General features: G+C 34.5%; 1 protein-coding gene across 1 annotated transcript in view; it reads right to left on the minus strand.

Moving 5' to 3' along the window:
• Positions 1 to 5,408: 5,408 nt before the first annotated feature.
• LOC104266992 (centrosomal protein of 128 kDa-like) overlaps positions 5,409 to 23,680 on the minus strand; it is a gene marked incomplete at its 3' end in the record, with an annotated part of 30,844 nt that continues 12,572 nt past the window's right edge. The window contains exons 7-11 of the mRNA XM_009878562.1: positions 19,716 to 19,832; positions 9,903 to 9,989; positions 8,473 to 8,547; positions 7,145 to 7,277; positions 5,409 to 5,569 (exon numbers count right to left, since the gene is read on the minus strand). Coding sequence (XP_009876864.1) covers positions 5,409 to 5,569; positions 7,145 to 7,277; positions 8,473 to 8,547; positions 9,903 to 9,989; positions 19,716 to 19,832 — 573 coding nt within the window. The remainder of the gene's footprint in view (positions 5,570 to 7,144; positions 7,278 to 8,472; positions 8,548 to 9,902; positions 9,990 to 19,715; positions 19,833 to 23,680) is intronic.

Consider the following 23,680-nt stretch of genomic DNA (forward strand, 5'->3'; position numbering starts at 1 on the left):
GGTGAACTTGTAGTGTAGGGTTAATGGGTGGGCTCAATAATCCCAAGGGTCTTTTAAACTTGAGTTGTTCTATGATTATTTAAATATGCATTTTTCAAGCTCATCACTCAAAATAACCAGGCCTAACACTGCAAGTCTTTATTCATAAGACAAAACAACCAACCAAAAAAATCTCACAAGCTACAAAAATATTTCAAACAAAAACAGAGATTGCAATATTTCTTCAAAGGTAAAGGTTTTAAATTCTAAGTGTAGCAAAATTTAAAAATAGCCTGATAAATTACAGTCAGACATTACATTTATCCTTCCACAGATTTTCTAAAATGGGTCATTAATTCTTCAGAGTCATGTGATTATACATGCTGTTATCTCTTCCAATTTCAATTTTTTTCCAGAAAAACCAGAGAGGATGCCAGTCTAAATTGATGTACTATTCAACTCTGCATCATTAAAAAACAGTTATTTATGTATAATTCCCCCAAAGAACACGCTTCATTAATACAACTACAGTTCCCGCAGACTTTTCAACGAAACACAAATCTACGCTTAAAGACAGAAAACAATGTTCAATTAATTGTAAACATTCATTTTGCTGTGCAGAGGCAAATTTTAATCTCCAATTTACCAATCTACAGTAAAATGAAAAAGGGAACATTTGTTTTTGACGTTTGTCTGGAAGCAAAACTAATTTATCAACACCAGCTATTTGAATGAGGAAGAAAAATTAACTTTGACATGGATGTACCAATATAAATGTGAATTCTAATGTTTTATTTTTACAAGTTGTGAAAGTAAGATAGATCTCTGCAAATAGTTTGTGCTATGCTTTGAAAAGTTAAGCACAGACCCAAACCAGCTGAAGTCTACTGGAAAACTGCAGCACAGCATTTCAACATTTCACACAGCTTTCTCTGTAAAGCAAGGGGATAGAAAAGCAGTGGGTCTCCATTCTCTTTGTTTTCATAATATCGTAACAGGCATCCCAAATGTACTGACCTGTACTTTTGAATTCCTATTTGACATATGATAAACATATGTGTATCCATACATTAACATGTGTGCAGCTGTCAAAATTCTGTCTGATCTATTACAGGCTCGCCCTACTGGTATTTAAAACAAGAAACTTTTCAGACACGGACTGCCACAAAAATGAGAAAGTAAAAAATGCAGTATGAAATCAAATTTATCATCTATACAGAGAGAGAGGTTCCCCAGAAAGAAGAAAGTCTCTTTCCAGGTATGGCATATACATACTTTCAGATGAGGTAAATGGACATACACATTGCCATTTTGACAAAAGTCTCTAAGAAAGACAGGTCAGCATTGTGGTTGACGTGAAGCAACCCTTTGCAACAATGAACACCTAGAGATCATCAGAACCCTCTTAAAGGATACCGTTTTCATTTAATGATTGGAAATAATCAACAGCATCAGGAGTGCATACCTTGCTAGATAAAATACCCCTTTTCAGACAAACACCATACAGAAAATGACTGATTATTAGTTTTTGTGGAATTGCACCATCAGCAGATAGCAAACAGTTAATAGAACACACACAGCTCCATTAAGCAAGTTAAACTACTATATATTTTTAATGCCTAATTTTGATTTTATGATAATTAAAATTGTATAGCTAGTAAGAAATAATTATGCAAGTTAGCGTTGTCATTGGAAGAATATTGTACTTGGCAGTCGTGGACTGTGAAAGTACGACCTTGCAGTTTCACTTCATAATGATGATCTTAAAAACTTAAGCTGGATGAAGGGGAAAGTATTAGAATACTCATGTCTACTCCTTTGCCGCCAACATAACATAACATAACATAACATAATCTCCTCCTGGTTTTAATATCTAAATTTTTTTCATAAATTATGTCCATGGAACACTTAAAAAACATCAGTAAGATTAGTTACCAAATGCCACTAAATCTAGAGATCTAAATGTAAGTATTTTCAAAATGGATTAAAATTTCTATCAGACTTCAACACCACCACAGGCATTTGCATGGACAGGCTCTGGCTAGAGCTGACACAGAGGAGAGGTGATTAACAAACTCAAAATCAGATCCAACATTTGCCCCAAGAAAAGCAATTGTGCATCTAGTTTTCTACATATCCAATATCTCTATATGTAATCTAGCTTTCAACTTTCATAAGAAACTGGAGGCAGAGAAAGAAGCCAACAGTTTCCAGTTAGAGCCTACTTATTTACCTAACGAGTAAATTAATCACTACAGGCACTAAATAAGCAACACTACAACAGTTCCAGTAACCGCATAGTTTGGACTACTAGTTTCTAGCTTGACTACACATATCATCCTTTTGACCTGCATTTTGAACACCTAATTTCTAAAAAACCACCATATCTGCAAAACAAAATTCATTCTCACTACAGAAAACACATGACAGTGTAATTCAGCACAACATTGCTTAAAATTTTTAGGAACATTTAAAATGCAAGTGAGGATCACTCATTGCTACAGCTTATAGAGCTAGTGCCTTATATCACCGTTATGTGCAAACATTCTGTATTGATAAGAACATAGAAAGCCACATTTCACTGATTACATTCGTCACATAAAGTGGATCTATATGTACTTCTCTCTCTCCCCTCTTTTTTCTGCCCTGTGCTGCTTGTCATTGATATAGTTTTCAACTAAACTATCCAAATCATGCATCTAATTATTTCTTACTATTTTTTCCTGAATGCAGACCTCAAATATTAGTTGATTCATCACAATCTGATCTGCATTTCTTGCCAATCATATTGTATCTAACCATCAAGAACCATTAGTCCAGAATATTTAGATTTTTCATGGGAGCATAAATTCTGTCGACTGAATAATTGAAGACGCATATATTCAATCAGTCAAGAAGTGTATTCATTTAGTATAACATATATTCCACAAAATGAGTTTCTTAAACTGATGCCTTCTCCATATTTCTCCAAAGCTTGAACTGCTACTTGTTCTGACAGATAATCATTTACGTAAATATAAAAAAAAAAGTGGTTTAGCTGTATCTTAACCCAGACCGATACACCACTTTAAATATAAACTTTATCAAAGTGAATAGCACCCACATATTTTAAATTTGTCGGTAGCACTACTTCAGCACTTGAACTTTACTGACACGGTGATATACAGGCTGATCTGCAAAGCTATTGATTTACCTTATCTTGTAAGAATCTCTCTTTAAATTTACAGAGGTGTTACTTAGTTGATTTTCAGATATCTTAATTGGCTTGTGTAACGAAAACATTTGGCTAACAGTTTAATGTTTAGAAAAATGAAAATGTCACCAGATTCTAAAAAACACTTGCAAAGAGACTAGGGTACTGCATCCTTATAAATTTCTTAGTGATAACAGTGTGGTCATAAGTCAGCCATAACAGCCCCAATGTCTATATAGTTCTATGCAGAAAAAAAATATATTTAAGATAGTTACTTAAATTTGCAAGATCTTATAGAAGCATGGTCAGGTAAACTACAGCAAATGAAATAAATTTTTTCTCTATTAAATTTTAAATTAATTTAGGATTGAACACACTTCTAAACATGTGTTGACAAACGGGACTGCAATCCATTTTACATCACATTGAGAGTTTATGGCAACTGTCAGGGACTATATAACATGCACAACTGACTGTTGAAAACAATGACGTTTAAGTGAATCAGAAGAAATTTTTAATATCACATGTACACCAGAGGCAAGTGCAGGTACATCCTCCCCACTAACCAACAAAAAGTTAAACTAAAAGTTAAACTAAAGTCAGACTTGACTGGTCACTTCTGGGAATCAGACTATCTCATAGGAGCAGCTGTTAGAACAGGCTTAACAAAACGCTTTGTTAGTACATAAGTTTAGAAATTCACATCCTTGCATTCCTTGATGTATCATTAAAAGAAAAACACTGGCTATTTTCCTGTTACTGCCTCTGCAGGAGAATGGCAGTGGGAAGCAGATAAGAAGTACAAAGTATTTTCTGTTGAGATAATCAAGGAAGTCAAAGATTTCTAACTTAGAGCAATGACAATGACCCCAGCTGAGCACTCTTCCATCAGTATTTTCACAGGGCAGGAAATTAGTATTAGAACAGTATTCTGACCCTTAAGAAAGCGTATCCTGCAACCAGAAGTTTAAAAAAAATGGTTTTTCTATGAGGTTTTTATCACATTAACTCCTGCCAAAGTAATTGGAATTTCACAGGCTCCTCAAAACAAAAAACCAGCATGTTTTGGAGTTTTATTGGCCAGCTAGAACACCAATGCAGATGGACATCAGGAAATGAGTTTCACTTGTCTTACCCTCTATATAAGCACACTAGGTCTTTTTAAACTTGTTCAACAACCAATTTTCATAAAGCATGGAGGAACTTACTTTGAAACTCAAGGTTTCTCAAATGTAATTTGATGTATTAATTCGATTTAAATCAACACAGAAGTTGACAAGAGGAAAGAGCAGCAAAAGTAAACTAAAGAGTATAGTCTTCTAAATCTACAAAAAGACAAAGAAATTAGGAATTTTAATTTCCAATGTGATAAAAAAAACTAATTCAAAGAGAAGTATCTTCATTAGAAAAAATAACTACAAACCCCCTGGTTTACTGAATATTACAAGTACAACAAATGTGAAGCACTTGACTAATGAAATCCCACATAGTGTTTTGAAAAGATCCTAATTTCTCCAGACAGTCATCAAAGACAACAGAAAACAGTCCAGGGGCCCTAATATCAATTTGGACAAGATTCAAAAATACAGAAATGTCCCGTCTTATATAAAAAGGCTACTGCCTCCTCTACCTCTCATTTTGAGTTCAAGGTAAATGCCTTCTAACTAATAATCCAGTGCCAGAAACTGCTGCTACTCCTTGTGAAAAGAATCACGTCAAACAGTGTGTTTACCACAGATAACAATAATAATACTTATTAGTATAGCAATTATATTATTATTATTATTATATTGCATCTAATTGCAGTTATCTGGTTTTGTTACTCTGCTGTCATATCTCATAGAATAAGCTATCCCAGTTTGCCTGAAGTTAAACTTTAGTTCTGAAACATGATGGAATGGTGAATATGTAAGTAAATAGTAACTTATAAATAACTCCAGAAACCATTATTAATGGTAATTGATAAAATCAGCTCACTTTCTCTTTGCATATGGGAAAGAGAAGTAATCCAAACCATGAATTCATGGGCAATAGCAAATACATTTTTTAGTTTATTAACAAGATGAGAGAGAAACACCTCAGCAAACCCAGATCACCTTTCCAAGTTATTTACAGAATAAACAAAGAGGAGCATGGCAGCTACTTTTAGTTTTAAGAGTTACTCCTTAATCTAGCATTTCACTTACCTTAAACATATTGAAAATTATTTTAAAAAGAAAAAACCAAAACAATTTACCTGTATGTGCATTACAAGCTCTGCTTTCTCCTTGTCCTTACGCTCTATGCATCTCTTCAGTTCTTCTACCTCTGACATTACAGCATTATGACTCAGCTTTGCTTTAAGCTCCAAAATATGTTTCTCCAATTCTTGCTTCTCTCTCTCATATCTTTCAGCTACTATAAAATAGTAAGAATAGAACAATAGCCCCAGTAGAAACAGCAGCTTATAGTAAATTGTTTTTGTCATTTCTCTTTCCCAATTTTCTTCTCTACTTCAGACTACTCTACAACTACTGATTCTGATCACAGGCTGTAACAAACTTTTGCTGAATGAGACAGTATTTCTATTCAAACAGTCATTTTATGGGGGTTCCCCCCCACTTCCCTCCAAAAACACACTCAAAATCTAATAAAATAAAACAGGACGGAAGAAGCTATGGGGAAATTCTGGTGGAAATAAAACTTTGCTACCAACTTCATGGCCAAGATTTTATCCCATGAGATATCTCCTGATTTAGAGGTCACAATATCTGAAATGTATGTCTGAATCCTACAACTACAGTAGAAGTTCTTGATGAGAGTAAACTGTAATCTTCCTCAAACAGAAATTCAAAGGTCTTCAGTCATAAATTACTATAGACAAAGAAAATCTCCATTTGAAAAAACAGAAATAACACAGTAAGGAGAAACACAACTACATAAATTATATGGGTATAACTTAATAGTTCCAGTATATTTTTTAATTTTACAACACTTTTCATTTATAATTATAAAGCAAATGAAAACATTAAAATATGCATATTGCTTCCAATAAATTCACTTTTATGCAGACAGATTAACACAGGTGGAGAAAAACTATTAAAATTACTATTTAGTTTCCCATTTCCAAAGCTAAGCCACGTAAAAAAATCTAGCCATTTTCCAGTGTTCTATATGAGATTTGTAAAACAGGAAGTCAGAATCCTATTTTAGTAACCAAGATAATTCAGTAGCTAGAGTATGAAAATATAAGAATAAGTCATTAAACAAAGCAATTAAACATTCACAGAAACACTGGACTTGGAGTCACAGTTCCTCGAAACACGTTTCTATGTTAATAAGGAGAAAGATACAGACTTTCTCTAATGTCTTTTTGATTACATTTGAAAAGTTTAAATACAAATAGATAACTAACAATGCAGTGAAGACCTTGCTAAAGTGGTAATTTAATATGCAATTATGTCTTGAAATTGTTTAAAGACCAATGTTCCATCTCTGCAATTCTAATACACTGCAAACAGAAGCCCTGACCACATCATACGGGAAAGTTTTCTTAACCTCTCTGGTATATGTTGTTATACCCCAGAAATTCCAGCAAAAATTCATTAGTCTTAACTATCTATGTAAATGACACTTGCTAAGCTTTTCAAGATGGCAGAATTTAAATTGCAAATGGACTGAAATATAAAATTTCAGAAAAATTACTATTCAAAAACATTTGAACGCTTTTCTTCTGTAAAAACATCATCCACTTCAATGAAATTGTCTCTGATAATTTTCACTTATTTTAACCATGCAAATCACAGTATTTTATCCTAAATTTTAACTCCGATATTTATTTGTTAATATTTAGGTCCCAGTACTTACTAACTTAAAGCTGAGAAGTTAAATGCTGCTTTTGTTGAAACAGTAGAAGAATTAGACTAAAAATCAAAGACAGAATTAATGTCCAAGCTAATTTGCAGGTTTCTAACACATAAACGAGAGTTGTACCTGTTCTACTTCTCCTGTCATCATCTTGCACATCCTGGTAGCCCTGGCGGTGCACAGCAACATGTGCAATTTGATGTTGCAACTCTACACGGTCTTCTTCTGCTCTCAAAAGTTGGGAACGAAGATCCTCAATCTAAAATGCATATACAAGTAGCAAATGTTTAACGAAAAACAGAATGGAAGAGTAAACAGGATACTTTTCTTAAATACTACAACCCCCCCAAAAAGACTCTACAGAAATAATATTTATAAATAAATCTCAAGAGTGATGCAAATGGCAAACAAAGAGACTAATTACTTCCTAACTATAGGCCACAAAGTCATTATTCAAAATTAAAAGGAAACATAATTTATGTTGACCATAGATGAGTATTAATTTCTCTAGACCAAATAAAATGCTACCATTTTATATGTTGCCATTGTCTTGACATTGCTAGCAAAAATATCTATATAAAGTTAATATGTAAATGTCTTTTACATTCTACTAATGAAAAATACAATGTACTTACTAAAAAACATAGAGGCTTTTTACAAACATGACATTGTCTTATGAGAAAATAAAGAAAATACGACACTAAAATTTAATTGAAGGAAATTATCTCTAACTCATATTACACGTATCTGATACCGCACTATTTCACACATTATGAGCAAAATTCAAAACAGCAATAGAGCCAACCCAAACTTCTCCTAGATACAGAAGTCAAATAACTAGTGCTAACAGATGCGTATGCCAATTACGCCCTCCCTGGTTATATCAATCTTTTTCCCCAGCTCCTCTGAAAGAAGAAAAGATTAGAAACATTTAGGAGAAAGGACACTTCTCTGGAGGTCTAATCCAATAAGCATCAACAGTCACTGTTTAGAGCACACTTTGGACAGTTTCTCAGTTTGGGGGGGGGAGGGGGGGGCGTTGTTTGTTTTTATTTATGTTTTTATCACATTAGTATACTATACAACAAATATTTCTAGGTTATTGGTTTATCTGAATTCACCAGTTATAGCAAGCACTTTGCACAACAATGATACAATGTGCAGTTACAAACAATGCATTTATGTACTTTAAAAGTACCATAACTACTACAAATACTGTAATTATTATATATGAACATATATACATAAAAGTTTGGAAAGCAGAAAAGCATAATGAAAGCTAAGCCCACATATTTTAGGTACTTAAATCTGTCATTCTGTATCTCCTTCTTCCCTTCCCAAAACAATGTTATCAGAGTATGAGATTGGAAGATTAAGCAAAAAATATAAAAAAGCACATCTCAGATACAGTCTAATATGAAAACTTTGGAATTTGGCCACACCAGAGAGGTTACCTGATGCAAAAGAGCTTCTCTGCTGCCTTCTGATTCATTCAACTTTTTCCGGAACTGCTCCAATTCCTGCTTGAGCTTTCAGTACAGAACATGATGAAGAAAGAGAAGCGATGTATGCATTATAGTTAAAAAGTGTATTTTAACTATTTAATTCTAGCATGGATTAATCGATACAAGAATCTATTTAAAATGAGGTATAATATACATAATATTCTTATTTGTCCAAGACTTTAAACCAAACTTTCATTTGTACTAAATCCCTGCTACATTTATTTAAATTACTAAACTGCTAAATTTAAATACAGAGAATTTAACTTAAGATTCTATAACTTTTGTACAATAGTCTGTATAACACAAAGATACAAAGTGGCATATATAACCCAAAACAAACCAAAAAAAAGAATGAAAACAAATTTTTACTGGGCTAAAAGTAAAACAAAGGGAGATAAACTTTTTATAAGTTTCGAAAACATTGTTCCTGGATTTGAAATAATATTCAAACTCAAAGTAAAATTAACAAGGAATTAACATTTGAAGTCATCTTTGTTACACAGTTTATTCATAGAAGTGTTAAAGATGACACACATTGGTAGAATTGGTAATTGTTAAGTTTTGTGGGTTTCCCATGTTGTATAAGAAGATGTATTTGAATTATTCTCAAAACAAGACAACTGAAAAATTGAAGTGCGCAGAACTTTAATCAGTTGAAATTTTTCCTAAAAATTGTACTAAAGGAGCTTGAAAATGATTAATCAGAACAAGTCAGCCAACTCATTTAGAAATCTGATCATTCAGAAAAAAAAAGAAAAAAAACCAGAAAACAAAAAGCGACAAAGTATTTTCTGACTTCTACCAAAATTAGTTCCAAGATCACAAAAATTCACATGGAAATAAATATAGTTTTCAACAGCAGAAATTGTTATTGCAGAGATAGCAATCTCAACGAGGATGCTGAGAGGCTGGCAAATGGGCAAACAGGATCAGCATTAATGGAATCAAGAGAGTAACATAACATAAACCACTACGTAGACGGTTTAGCATAAAGGGGTATAATATTGAAAGCATTGACAAAAAGGCTAAACTTTATATAAGAGGTAAAAAGATAGAGCACACTATATATAAATTCAGAGACAAAACAAAGAAGGAAATGATGGACAGTCCCCAGCTTAAACTCGTGACAACTCTTCCACCCTGCGAGATGGACAAGTAACACGCCATAGCAAAAAAGCTTTGACTACAGTTATACCAAACTTGTCTTTCCTTCACATTGCCTCTGATGAAAAAAAAAAACAAAAAAAACACACACCTTGTTCTCTTTAAGAGTAAAGAAAGTTTTAGCCTGCTGGTTTCACTGGAAAAGGAAACAAAAACTGTAACATATGGCACTATGTACTCATTTAAAACCAAACAAGAAAGGAGAAAATTCTTACTTGGGTCTTTTCACTTTCATATTTCACAAGTTTTTTTTTCATGAGTTCTTCTGTTTCCTCTGCTTTAACATCTTGCTTCCTTAAAGCCTTTAGGGGAGAAAAATATATTATGAACTTCATTATAAAAGTTACAGAAGCCTTCTTTGTAAATCTGTTAAAAGAATCTGCTGATATATTTAAGATCTAGACAAGTGCTTTGTGTGTACTAGTTCTCGGTGGAGCCAATGTATATTGCTATGAAAAAATAAATATTAAGTCCGTGCATACATAAACACACTCATGCACACAACAGGGTCAAATACAAAGCAAAAACTAGCCCTAATGTACTTCCAATGTACAGAGCTCCAGACACTCAGAGCTGACCCAAAACACTTTCAGATGAAGGTTTAAGAGGCTCAAGAGATCCCCTACAGGTAAGCTGTGAACATATCAGATAAGAAGATATCCTGTAATATAAAATATACATGATATTAAACACAACAGAAGGGAAAACACTACCATGAGTTTGTGTTAGAAGTTAAAAAAAATGTTATTTTTTCTGAATCTGGACAGATGCTTAGAATCACAGTATTAAGGCAGAATCAACTGAAACTTTCCTGACCAAAAGTCACTGACATTCATGTGCCCTACTTGGAAAATAAAACGAAATAAACCCATAGGGATTTCTCTTCCTCCCCTCAAACCAAAGTATCTACATCCACTCAACGTACATTTTACGAAGCATCATAGAAAAACAATTTTGCCTTGAATATCAGTTTCAAAATCTTTTCCCTCTCCAAATCAACACTATTAGCAGAACCTAGCCAATCCCGGGCAAAGGAACACATTGGGCATCACAGACATTATTGACACATACAGTCTGCAACATACACAACCCAAGGTTGGATATCTGATATCTAAGCCAGAACAGTGCCATTGGCTCATCTTAAATATCACTTCGAAACACCAGTTGAGAGGGATTACAAGCCATAATGAAAGAATTTACTATGAATTTCAGTAACTGTGTTAATAAAACTTTGCTATGCAACATGACCAGGCACTTTGCACAAATCAGAGGTCTTAGTAAACACCTTTTACTTTTGTCTAATATCATGGAGTGTAAGTACATCTCTTCCTATCACCATTACTTGCTAAACCCATGACAGAACAAAACCAGAAACACATAGCCTGTCCAGAAAGAAATCTTTTCCACAGTCTGTTCTTCTTAAGCAACATTTTTATTTTACATTTTAAAGAAATGCCCGTAAACAAGTATCCCATCCTTATAATTAGTGCAATTTCATTCATTTTTTGAATATTTTCTCTTCACTGTATACTGGTGAATGACTTCACTGTATAAAAACAGAAGGCAAGATATTAATCAATCTTACTGAAGCCAGGCATTCAGCTTCAGAGGTTTTGCTTTTACAAGTAGCTTGTGAAGAAAATAAATGGATTTATATACCTATCTTAGTCTTATATCCTCACTTCAGGAAGCGTAGGAATTTCAGTATAGTTTGCATTATTCTCCTGCTTGAACAGTTTACACTAAAAACTGAGATTCATAACTATGCCTCTGAAAATAATAGAATTACACTTCTAGTCTTAACTGACTCATAACCAGACACTGTAAGACTAACATGTTTAAGATACTTCTCTAAATAAGCAGTATAGAGTCAAATATATCATTCCAGTCTACTATAAAACTCCACACTGCAGACAGACCTGACACCTCCATTTTAGTCAATAAGAACTCCCAAAAAGTTACATAAACAAAAATCAAAGATCATCACTTCAGTTAACGCCATTTTTGCACGTTTTGTTGTTTTTTATTTTTGTTCATGACTAGAAGTATGAGTACAGAACAGTCTACTAAGGGATATATGACTTATACTATCTGCAATTGAGCTCTATTTTTACCAGCAAAATTAGAAGCTTAGTTATACATAGTCAACTGTATGCCAACCTTACTTTTTGCTCTAATTTAATAATTAATACTGGACCAAAAATTCACGTTTTCATGTGCAGATTTTGCTAGAGATGTCAGCATCATAAGGAAAATGTTGAAGCTGGGCTGCAATTAGAAAAACTTGGAAAATTTTCAAAGATTTCCCCACTGAAGGCAAAAAGTATGCCTCTGCATCAGTAGTACATCTTAATTCCCAGAAGAAACCACAGAAATTAATATCCCGTTTCAACTTACCATGATCACTGAACACTATTCAGGCTATTGAACAGCAATAACTTCAAGTAAAAAAGCAGTCCTTCCTGTTACTGGTGCTGCAAATATAGTGTTCAATTTTATTTTCTGTATACTCTAAAAAATAGCCCATAATAATTTCATTTTTAAGAAAAAAAAACCAGTAGATGTGAGTTTAAATACTACAAAAAGAACATATAGTTAAAATAAATTAAACATACTGCACGTGCACCGCTTCAGCTGTGCAACGTGCATGTTTTTTTTCCAGTCGGTACTAGGTAGGCAATCAGTTAACTAATCAAAATGTCATTAAGAAATGGAAACATCAGGTCAGCTACAGCCAGACAAACATCTGCTGTTACTGAAACTGCAGAGGTAAAAGTTAATTCCATGTTTTTCCTCGTCATACTTTTCTTAAATAATTCTCTCACTGGTCTGTGTCACTCCTGATCTTTCTCCACTAAAGGTTTCTCTAGGGAAAGGAAGGGTTAGAGAAAACTTTTTAAAGTACCATGGAAAGATCCAAAGAACTCTTCGATTTCACTTGTTGTCTTCAAAGAAGGGGTTTGATAGCCACACATCAAAAATGAGAATAAGTAGGGGATGCTGAGGAACAACATTTCCAACACATGCTCCTCCCTGGATGGCTCCGAAGAAGCAGGCAGACACTGCCCAGGAGAGCCCTGCCCAACAATGCTGGAGCACCAAGGAACTGGAACAAGTCTACAGTCATTCAGATTCCCCTACCAAGATCCAACTCTTGAAAGCAGTCACATCCAGGTTGGCCATGAGAAGGCTGACAAGGAGGCTGAATGAGGCTTCGAAGGGGTTAGGCATGGAGGAGGCCACAAAGAACTTCCATGGGAAGAAGTCTTCACAGCATGGTTTCGGGAAGGACCAGCTAGATGTTACACTGCCTGCCCCAGTGGTCAGAAACAGGCTCTTGTCCTTGACAAGCCAGATGAACTTTTGATTTGACTCCATAGAGCAATTCTTACGGGTGTTTTTAAAGAGTTCACTAGCATAAGACAGTACTAAATTACTAACATACCTGACTCAACACACCTCAACCATATACAGCATATCAAACCCCAAAACTTCAAATAGATAAAATAATTTACTCCTTTAATGATAGAGATTTTTTCTTATATATGGGGAAAACTTTGTGCAGGCCTCTATAACAATAGTTCTCAAACTTTCCAACTTATTAAAAATCTTACAACAGGGAATAATAACATTTACTGCAATTCAAGCATACTAAATTTTCATGGGGTTTGAGGTTTCAGGTTTTGTTTGGTTTTAGTTTTTTTTAAATAAAACCAGATTATTTGAAAGTAATGCACACACCACAAACCAAAATTTGCTCTTTCAAAGTGAGACTGACTGGTAAATTTTATTCATATTAACAGAAATACACAAGCAAATTAGCCTCATGCTATATTTTAAAATAAGGCAAAAGTATACCACATCCTAACCTGAATGAAAATTCCTTCCCTAACTTGCTACATTAGCAGCTAGCGTGGGTCCAAGTATACTACACTTAGACATGCCAGCCAGGCATTTAAAAACAGACCGCCTAGATATTTCAGTGACAGATATGTATGAGACTTGCTCATGTGCCAAGCCAGAGTCAGATTCAAACTACAATCAAAACAGAAACCATTAGCCACAGGTGGCACAGCACAGAGCCAAGAAGCAAGTATCAACAATGCATTAAAACATCCAGATGGCTCAGAGCACAGATCGAGTTTATGTTTGTCTAAAGATCTGAGATAAAGACATGCAAAAAGAGAATTTTCAATTACATTTTTGTCTGTCAGGCTATCCCACTCTCTGTTGAAAGTCCACCAGCCTCTTGCACTTCACAGTATGTGCAGTGGGAGGAAAAAAGATTCAAAGTATCCAGTTGCAGGAAGAAAAACCTAAAAAAGGGTTCCTGTTGTATCCACTTTATTAGCTTAAGACATAACTGCAGTCAGTGCCTTACCACAGCCAGTGGGATTAAAACGTTCTATACATACAATTCTGCTCAGCTACAGCGTGCGAAGTATGAACACAAGGACTTATTTCACCAAAATCCAGGAAGGCAAGCACAGGAATTAGTGAAGCTATCGAGGACATCCAATATATATAAAAGCTACATAAAGTCCATTTTTAAGAATGATATTTGACCTTGTTTTAAAAAATGCACGTAAAAATGCGAACAAACGATAACAGGTGACGGAATACTCCTCCCAAACACACGTTTTCCTAAAATATAATGAATTTTCAGTGAAACATACAAGAAAAACATACTTTTCTGTAGGTTATATGTTGGTTCAGTTTTCCATTTTCCACTGAGCCTCACATGACTTCATCCACACATCCATAAGCATGAACTTAAATTTTAACTTTCTTTTTTGCTATGAAGTACAGCTTCAGAAGCTGAAATACCTTCTGGATTTGCTAATTGTAATTTTCTTATTTGTAGTAATCGCTGTTTGAACAGATAGTGTTTAAACACAGTAATACACACTAAATTAAAAGATATATAAAAACAGAGAATTTTTTTTCCCCACATACAGACTACAGATTCAAAATAATAATGCCCATTTAGAAGTTAAAATGAGAACTTTTATATGTCAAGCTTTCTTTACGGTCAGTATACTAACTGCATATCACCTTGGTTAATAATCAGTCTACGATTATGACAGTAGTGCAATACAAAACAAAAGTTCACACATCACACAAAACTGACAGAGAGACAAGAGAGGTAAGAGAAAGACCAAAACGAATGTATCATCATGTTCAGTTAGACCCTGAAAATACGTAACTCAATTATGGAGATTTAGGAAGACGATCCTGTTAAAACGGTAAAATAGTGACAAGCAGTGGTCAGTTTGGGGCACTGCACTTTCCTAAAACAGCAACTATTAACATTTAAACCTCACAAGATTTCTTAATTAAAATAACTACTGACCAAATCCAAAAACCAAATGTGATTCTGTTTTGTTTAAAATGTAAAACAAGCAAGCTAATGAAAAAAAAATTCTTATTAAATAGCCATGAATGCTTAAAATAGCATTTCTTTGTAAATCATTCAGACCGTATCAAATAACAGGATTTCAGAAGTCAATCCAAACCCTACCCACCCTTCCAGTAATGTTATTTAGGAAGCATTTTGAAGAAATAAAAGAGGACACAAAAAGACTTCAATAGAACACTACATCCATGCAATGATGACCACAATACTGAGGCCACTGACAGAGCTGAGAGTCCAACCAACTCGTAATTCAAATTACAAACAACAAGAAACAGAAAAACAAAGTAAAAAGGTCTCCTTACAAATTATGTAGAAACATGTCTCATCCAAACAGCAACTGCAGAAAAATATTTAGTTATTTACTAGGCTATGCAAAACTACACAAAGCAATTCAAGTACATTCTTCCTAATATATAGCAAGTTAAGCTACAGAGATACACATCATGCCCTAGGGAGATCTGTATGTTATAAAGACTACTTCTCAACACATTCCTCAGTGCATACTCTCCACATGCACTTCAAACTCTCAGATGGAAAGCTTTCTCTCCTAATCACTCTCAGCAAGAGGCATGCCTACCCTTCCATCTCCTCCGACAGGCTGCATTTGTATAAACGGAATATGTCCTCACATTCATCAATCCTGGAGTTATTTAAAGAAAGGGGCAACCCAAGATGATTACCCAAGATGATGGGTAATGGAAGACGAGGGGCAACTGGCTATCACTCCTCAAAGAAATTCAGGTTAGTGATAAGGAACATTCAGTTCTTACAGGACTGCCCACACACATTTACATACGCGAAGCCAAGCACTCCACTCCAAATGGGAGTAGGGATCAAAAAGATCTGAGACCGTCACTATCCAGGTTAGCATCATTATTGCAGACAGGTGTCATTAAAGACAATGAGAAAAATGAAACCTAAATTACTACCATCATCTCTTAAGGCTTCTTCCAGAAGCAGCATACTTATTAGTCTAGTCTAGTCTAGTCTAGTCTAGTCTAGTCTAGTCTATATTAGAGTTTACTGGTTTGGGCTCACCCCTAAATGTGTTCCTGCTTTGCCAGCACAGGACATCTCACTTACTGGAAAGCAGCTTGGCTGCCGCTTGTGATATACCTGACACTTCAGGCCAAATATAAGCCACAACAAGAGGAAGAGCTGATTTAAAAGCCAAGGTGCAGAAAAAGGCAACTAGCCTCCCCCTAGGTTTGATCAAGTTCATTAGGAGTATTTTAATCTACAGTGTCCCCTAAGAATCTTTGGGTGATTACACACTCGTGTGCAGGTACTGACTGAAGAGATCCACCTTTTTCAGTGTCCGGTCCTCAGCACTGTTCTGTATATCCCATGAGAGATCAAAGGAGTGAACTAATGAGACTCTTGCTGACTTGAGAATAGCATCTACAATAGCTGAGTACCAAAGCAGCATGAAAGAATATATTTCACAAAAAGGAAGAAAACCAACAATGTCATATATTGTGTCAAAAAGTTCTGAATGTAAAATGCAGTCACTTCAACCAGACAGCAGTCAATAAGGTGGGTGATCAATAAGGAAAAAGTTAAATAACATCAGATTTTTTACATGAAATCCAATGATTATCAGGAATTTTACTGCTTTATTTATTTTTAAATAATGAACTTGTAGGGTTTGCTGAAATTGACTACTTAAAATATAGGATCTTTAAAAAACAAATCATGAAAATTAGTGTATACTATCAGCAAAGTTAGAAAAACTCAAGAGATCTTTAAAGTCAAATGTAATTTTGTCTGTAGCACAGAAAAATTAAAAATACTTTAGTAAAAAAATCAGTTATATTGATGCAATAAGGAGAAAATTGACAAACCAACTACTAGCCAGCTTGAAAGTATATTGTTGAAATAAGCTTTTTAAACTATTCACATATTTTACATAATTCATAGTCATAAATTACATTATTCATTGTATTTGTTTTGCCATAGTGAATCTATTCATCTGTAACACCACATACAAAGAAACAAAAATTTGAAAAATCCAAAAACTAGGAGCTCAAAAGCTCAAACATGCCACACCCAATTCTCAGACTTGTTGTTGGCATTTTTTCCTGTTTTCAGATTTGAGATTCGATCAGTTCTAAGCTTTTTGCAGTCTTAGATATGCTCATATTCCTGTGTATTCTATAGTTCATAATCCATAACCAAACCACAATACATATGTACAATACACAATCCATAACAAAAGCACAATAGTACACAGACAGGCAGCACGTACAGGATCCAGACTATTTTGCTCTCAAACGCACGTGTTCTTCAAAAGGCAGGGTGCAAGGTGGTACAATACGTTAGTGGGAGAGCTAAAGAGCTCTGGCAACTGTTCAAAAGGTATTGATGATCTCAGAGATCTTTTCCAGCCTCAACAATTCTGAGATTCTGCGTGAATCGCTCCTGATAAATACAAACACCATCCAGAAGCAAGACCATTTTCTGCCTAGGTAAGGGCAAATTAACATGAAAGTTCAATGGGGAAGGAATATGATGCAAGAAGGCAAGACATCCGGCAGTAAGAAGTTACAACTCTATCACAAAGATCTTTTCCAAGCTGTTAAGACAGCTGTGACGGAAGAATTAGCAGAAGAGGACATGTTGCTTGTTGCAACTGGGAGTGTGATAGAAGTCTGTGTTTCAAGAGCAATACTGTCTCCATATTTCTATGTAATTTGTCAAAGAAAGATCACCTACTGAAAGAAGCTCCCTTCTATATTTGTCACCTGACACCACCAGGTTCTATTCTACATGTTAAAGACTAGAAGCTCCCAAAAAATTTGTAATTCATTGCAACAGGGGTAATCTATGCTTTAATAGGATTGCCAAATACAGTGACAAGAGTCCAGTCTAAGAAATTCGGAGTCGTGACTGAGATCAGCCACTCAGAAGGACAATTTGAACATAGGAGTCCCTACTTCAGAGACATAAGAGAATCACCAAGAATGTGATTCTCCTCCAAGTAGCAGCAGCAATGAAGACACCACATGTGGAATAAACCTGTTCCAGTCAGGACTGGGTCTGAATCTTGGCTTGGGCAATTCCTAATAGTAAAATTTTACCAAGCAGACTAACAAGTGTTGAGCTTTCCTGTAAACTAAGAATGAAGGCTACAAATTGAAGTTTTGGACAGTGATGTCAAAAGAATCTTTCTGTTAAAAATAATTCACAAAAATATGCACAGACCAAAATAGAATTTGCAGGAGAAAGTGTTAAAACGTCTTCATCTACAGCTGGACAGCTTAAGGGCACGGAAGGTCAGAGATGTATTTAGTATTTCATATTCATTTTGCATGAAAAAAAATCAAAATATGAGATACTAGGAAAAAAGGCTTCTAGCTTGAGGGCTCATGATCACATAGCCAATTTTATGAAAGTCTTTGAAAAACATTTCAACTCATTCACTTGAATTCAAGTTTTCCTTCTAAAGAAACCATGGCAGTGTCATGTAAATTTATAGAAAGAAGTAATTATCCCTTTAAAAGGAAAAAAAACCAGTTTTGTTCCAATCTGCAGATAACACTATCAAATGATACCAACTCATTTCATTAAGCATCCCTCTACTGGACTGGAGGCACAAGCAAAGAATCTAGAAATGGATGCAGGCATATTAAAAAGCAATGAACACTCTCGTTCTTTTCACCCATTAGGACATCAATAGCAGGAAAAAATGAAACAGCAACTCTTTCTGAAATACTAGTAGTAGCACAACAAGCATTCTGATAAACATTACTTTTTATTTATATAGAAAGAGCATCTTATCTTCTTAAATATGACCTCTTTGAAAAGACTCTAGCCTTACTTGAAATATAAATCATCAATCTAAATTAAGGCTCCTCAATATTATTGCATAGTATAAAACAACTGCCTTCCAAAAAGCATATATACTGTCACCAATATCAACATGAAAAACCAAGGGATTGCACATTTCTTCTCAACTATAGTATCCTACTGCATAGTTAGAAATAACATTGCAAATCATACCTTAAGGGGAATGAAATGAAGCTACACTGTGTTAAGGTACAGCTTTTAATAATAGCAGTAAAGTCAGGAAGAGCTGTACTTTTCATACATTTCCTAAAATAACACAAAAAAACTACTAGCTGTCTCCAATTTTAAATGTAAACATTTGTATTGGTCTCCTAAACAACATTTTATACTTCATCAGATACCATTGAATGAAAGTGAAAAGCAATGACAAGCTGTCTGGTCACTACAAGTGCATTTGATCACTTGCTGAAATAAATTAAAAATAAACTGATTACTGCAAAAGCAAAGTTTACATCTTAGAAAACAAAATGTTTTAAACTAAGACAACCAGATAATGACTTGCTTTTTTTTGTTTGGGTGTTGAAGGAGGGTGGGTTATTATAATAATATTTCTGCCAGTTACCAAAAAGGTCTAAACATAGGAAAGAGAGTATCATGAAAAGCAGAGACTGTACTTGTTATCATCTGGCCATCAAAGCAAGCAGACCTGGACTGATATAGTCAAAAGATACAAGCATTTTTGCCAATTTGACAAGTACAGGTCCACAAATGCAGTACATCCCTAACTCAATCCTGAATACACTGGACATTTTCATTTGCATACCTCTTGTAATTGAAGAGACATATGTCCCAGTTGGTCCTGGCGCCGTTCAACAAGCTGTCTTTCAGCACGCATTTCTTGTTCTATCTCCTGAAGTCTTCTCTCTACCCGTTCTGATACCTTCAAGATTTAAAAAAATAAAAAAAACCTGCAGAAAATTAGTGTGTCTTTTACTGTGTATTAAGGTTACAATGGCAAAAAAAGATAACTAGAACATGGGGCAGAAAGAAGAGAGAACACAACTATTATTTTATTAAATAAGATTTAGAATGGTATAGAAAATAACTAGAATTATAGCAGTAAACACTCCAGAAGTACTCAAGGAGGGAAGTGACCTGCTCTCTTGCTAGCAATATAATCCTTCAGGTATATGCTTATATTTCTCTAGAGTTGTGGTTCTACTCAAGTGTTAAATATCTCAGTACGAAGCTTCGTGTAGCCTAACCTGAAACCGTAATACAAAAATCTTAGCTTCTCTGCCACAGGCCTGATTAACCTCTGGAGAGTCATTTCTTTCACATCTCCAATCTGGAAAACTGACCAATGTTTGCCTCTTTCATACTCTGAAATGTATAAGTGAAAAGTAGTAAACAAGAGATAGGTGGACAGATCATGAGAGCAACTAATAGCACAAAATAATTATATTATTTTAAGACTTTTTCCTCAGTACTTTGTGAATCTATGCATGAACTAATACAAATAACACTAGTTATTTGTTAAAGCAATTTGCATTATAAACACGGTAATTCAACCTTTACCTATAATACTGGTTCCGTTTCAAGCTGCTAGCACACAGCACCCTCTTGTGGAGAGCAAATTAAATTTATATTGTTAAAGCTGAAGATCAGCAAGGAAAATAGGTATCATTTCTTCCCTACCTTAAAACTAATCAACCAACCACTAAAAAAAAAAAAATCTATTACAGAATGGTATTTAGATAAAAAGAGGAAGACTTAAAACATTGTCCAATTGCTAGTTTCTGACTTATGTAGAGGGGAACAAGTTCTCATCTATACTTCACCATTAAGCATGCTTCTACTAGCACTAGGCTTATGTATAGATCGAAAATTTTAAATGTGAGCAACACAATCATGTAGCAACAGACACATAATTGGGGTCACATTTATACTCTAGGCTTCTTTACAACAGAATACCTAAGTTTGAAAACACTTAATGTTTGCTCGGTCAAATGAAATGTCAGCTTACAATTTGGAATTTTCTAATTTCTCTTAAAACCATCAGGAAATGCTCAAAAATCGTACTGTATCAAACCATGCCCTTTCACATAAGTTATAAAAGCTCTGCAGTCATGATCTAAACGCTTACTAAAAACTAATGGATAAAAAATAAGGACATCACAACATTTTATTTGTTTTGACAACTACTTAATGTCATTTGTAATAATTCACAAAATACTCCAGCTAATAGAAACAACACTACTATGTAGTAGGAACAGAAATAACACTTTGTCCTTAAACTTATTTAGTCTTTGCTGAAAGCTGGGAAATACCTGTCATCCTCCTCTCCGATATATCTACAGAACACAAATGAAACAAAGTAATGTTTTTACATCTTAATCCTGGCTACATGTTTCTGTAGGCAGATGCTTTCTCAGCTCTCATGTATCTTTTTCAAGTGAACACTAAAGCAAGAGATCACTAAAGCTATTAAGAAAGAAAATCTGCAATTTAGAATTGACAAAAGAGCCAGAAGTAACATCTCCCCAACAGAAGAGATTCCAAAGGAGAAGGTCAGTAACTTGCTCACTGACACGGGTCTGGTTCACCACATGCACAGCAGATGGCCCGAGGCAGCAGCAGGCAAGCTTCAGACTCCTGCAGACTTCAGATTTCATTACAAATTATCATAAATGCAGAATTGGTAATAAAGTAACTTTTTACTAACCAGATAAAGTGATCTGCCTCTACCTTTTTAACTCCCTCCAGAATACAATTTACCTTATTTCTAACACAGTACATAATCCGCTTAAAAACAAACAAAACAAAACAAAAAAACACACCAAAACAAACCACCAAACATTTTGAAGCCACTTATGACTCATTGGAAGAATAAAATTTCTATAAAGATACTATATTTAGTATATATAGTGTACAGATAGGTCATATTCTCTGTGCACAGAGCACAGAAAGAAGAGGCTGGAAGGGATTTCAAAGGCTAGCAAACTTTCTGCCTGACTGAACACATAACCTTTTACATCTATAACATTTTTCTACAAGTCTATCTAACCCGCTTAAAAATATTCACGTAAAACTTTTACAGCCCCATCTAGACAATTCATTCCACCACATCTAAAATGATCTGGTTTTCCTAAAGTATAATTTTAGTCCTCCTTGTTGAATTTTACTCCTATTAACCTTGTTCTATCCTTTAAGCCACATACAAGATGGGATACTGAATATCAGCTCTGTGTTCCAACATATCTGTAGTCCATCCGCAAATATAACAGGCATCTCTACGTTGCATTGTGTAGACTATTAATAAAAACTTCCAAGAAAATCAGATCAATAATACCAACATGTAAAATTCATTTCACTGATTTCTCTAATTTTAACAGTGAACTGGCATCTGGACAGTTGTGTGTTTATTCTAGACTATACTCATACCATACTTTACTGAAAAACTTACTAAAACAATATATGAAATTCTATCTAAGAAAAATTCAAAAAAATGCATCAAGATGTAGAAAACTACTGCTTCATCGCTGTAAATTTCTTTCATGACACAAGTGTAATTTTTCTTGAAAAAATCTGTGTTGTTTACTACTTAAGTTTCTTGTTTGCTCTTGGATGTTTACAAATCAAGTTCCAAAAAATTAATCAGTCTGTCTTCTCATTTTTCAAGATTTGTTCTTTTTCAATTCTCCAAGAACATTTAGTCTAACTTACCTCCACACTTGTCCATGAATAATCTAAAACAGCCATCAGTAGTTTTTAAATTTCTTAGCTAATCTGCACCAAATTATTTCAAAATATTTTACATGCCTTTCTTTCTACTCCCCCATCCAGTGTTTTATGCTGAGATCTTACATATCCATTGCTGGTCACTAACTTGCAGCTTAATTTGTGGGCTGTTAAACAGTAATGAACGGGCATTAAACAGCACTGAACTTTCTCAGCAGGCTGTGTCAATAGTTCCCCCTCGCCTGCAAGGAGCAGACCAATTGGTTTGTTCTTCCTGAGAAAGGGTGATGTATTTACAAGTGAATCATCATTGCCCTTGACCTCCGTTTGTTAATGTCTCCTAATCTCTACCACCATAGCCCTTCTACTCTCATGAATTCACACAACTTTTTATGGCTGTTCTTACTTATCTAATTAAGTTCCCACTTTCTACAATCTTTCTCTTCGTGTCTGAAGTAAATGCAGAGCTTCTAATTCAGTCAAATAGATATATTGCTGTATTTCTTACACTGCTGTCAACTTTTTCCTTTTTTAAGAGGATTTGCATAGAACGTGTTTGAATATTTGCCTAAATCTCATTTCCTCCAAAGACTAGAGGGTTTTTTGCATGTAATCAGACATTTCAAATTAAAAAAGCAACTTCAAAAGCCATTCCAAGTATGTATGAAATAACAAAAAGAGACATTAAACAAAGAAGCAATATTAGACTATGAACACTTTGATTCCTTAAAGCAATCGTTTTTCCATCTTTTTTTTGTTCAATTTTTTTTTATAAGATAGAGCTTGACATACAGAATGGTTGACTGTTAGATAAAAAAACGTTGGTTTAAGATGAAGGAATAGGTACCACATTGGTTAACATTTCTTCAGAAGGAAAAGTATTTTCTGGTAGACAAAATGCTTACTATGAAGCATTAAACTAGCATTAATCCTGAAAAAGAGGATTAAAACAAAGGCAGCCTCGTAAACACCACTTTTAGCCTACTTTATAAAGAACAATACTTAGGGGATTATGGTCCTTCATTTGTGCTCCTCGTTTCCTAGCCT

The sequence above is a fragment of the Apaloderma vittatum genome, unplaced genomic scaffold (assembly GCF_000703405.1).
Source record: "Apaloderma vittatum isolate BGI_N311 unplaced genomic scaffold, ASM70340v1 scaffold19371, whole genome shotgun sequence".
NCBI classification, from domain to species: domain Eukaryota; kingdom Metazoa; phylum Chordata; class Aves; order Trogoniformes; family Trogonidae; genus Apaloderma; species Apaloderma vittatum.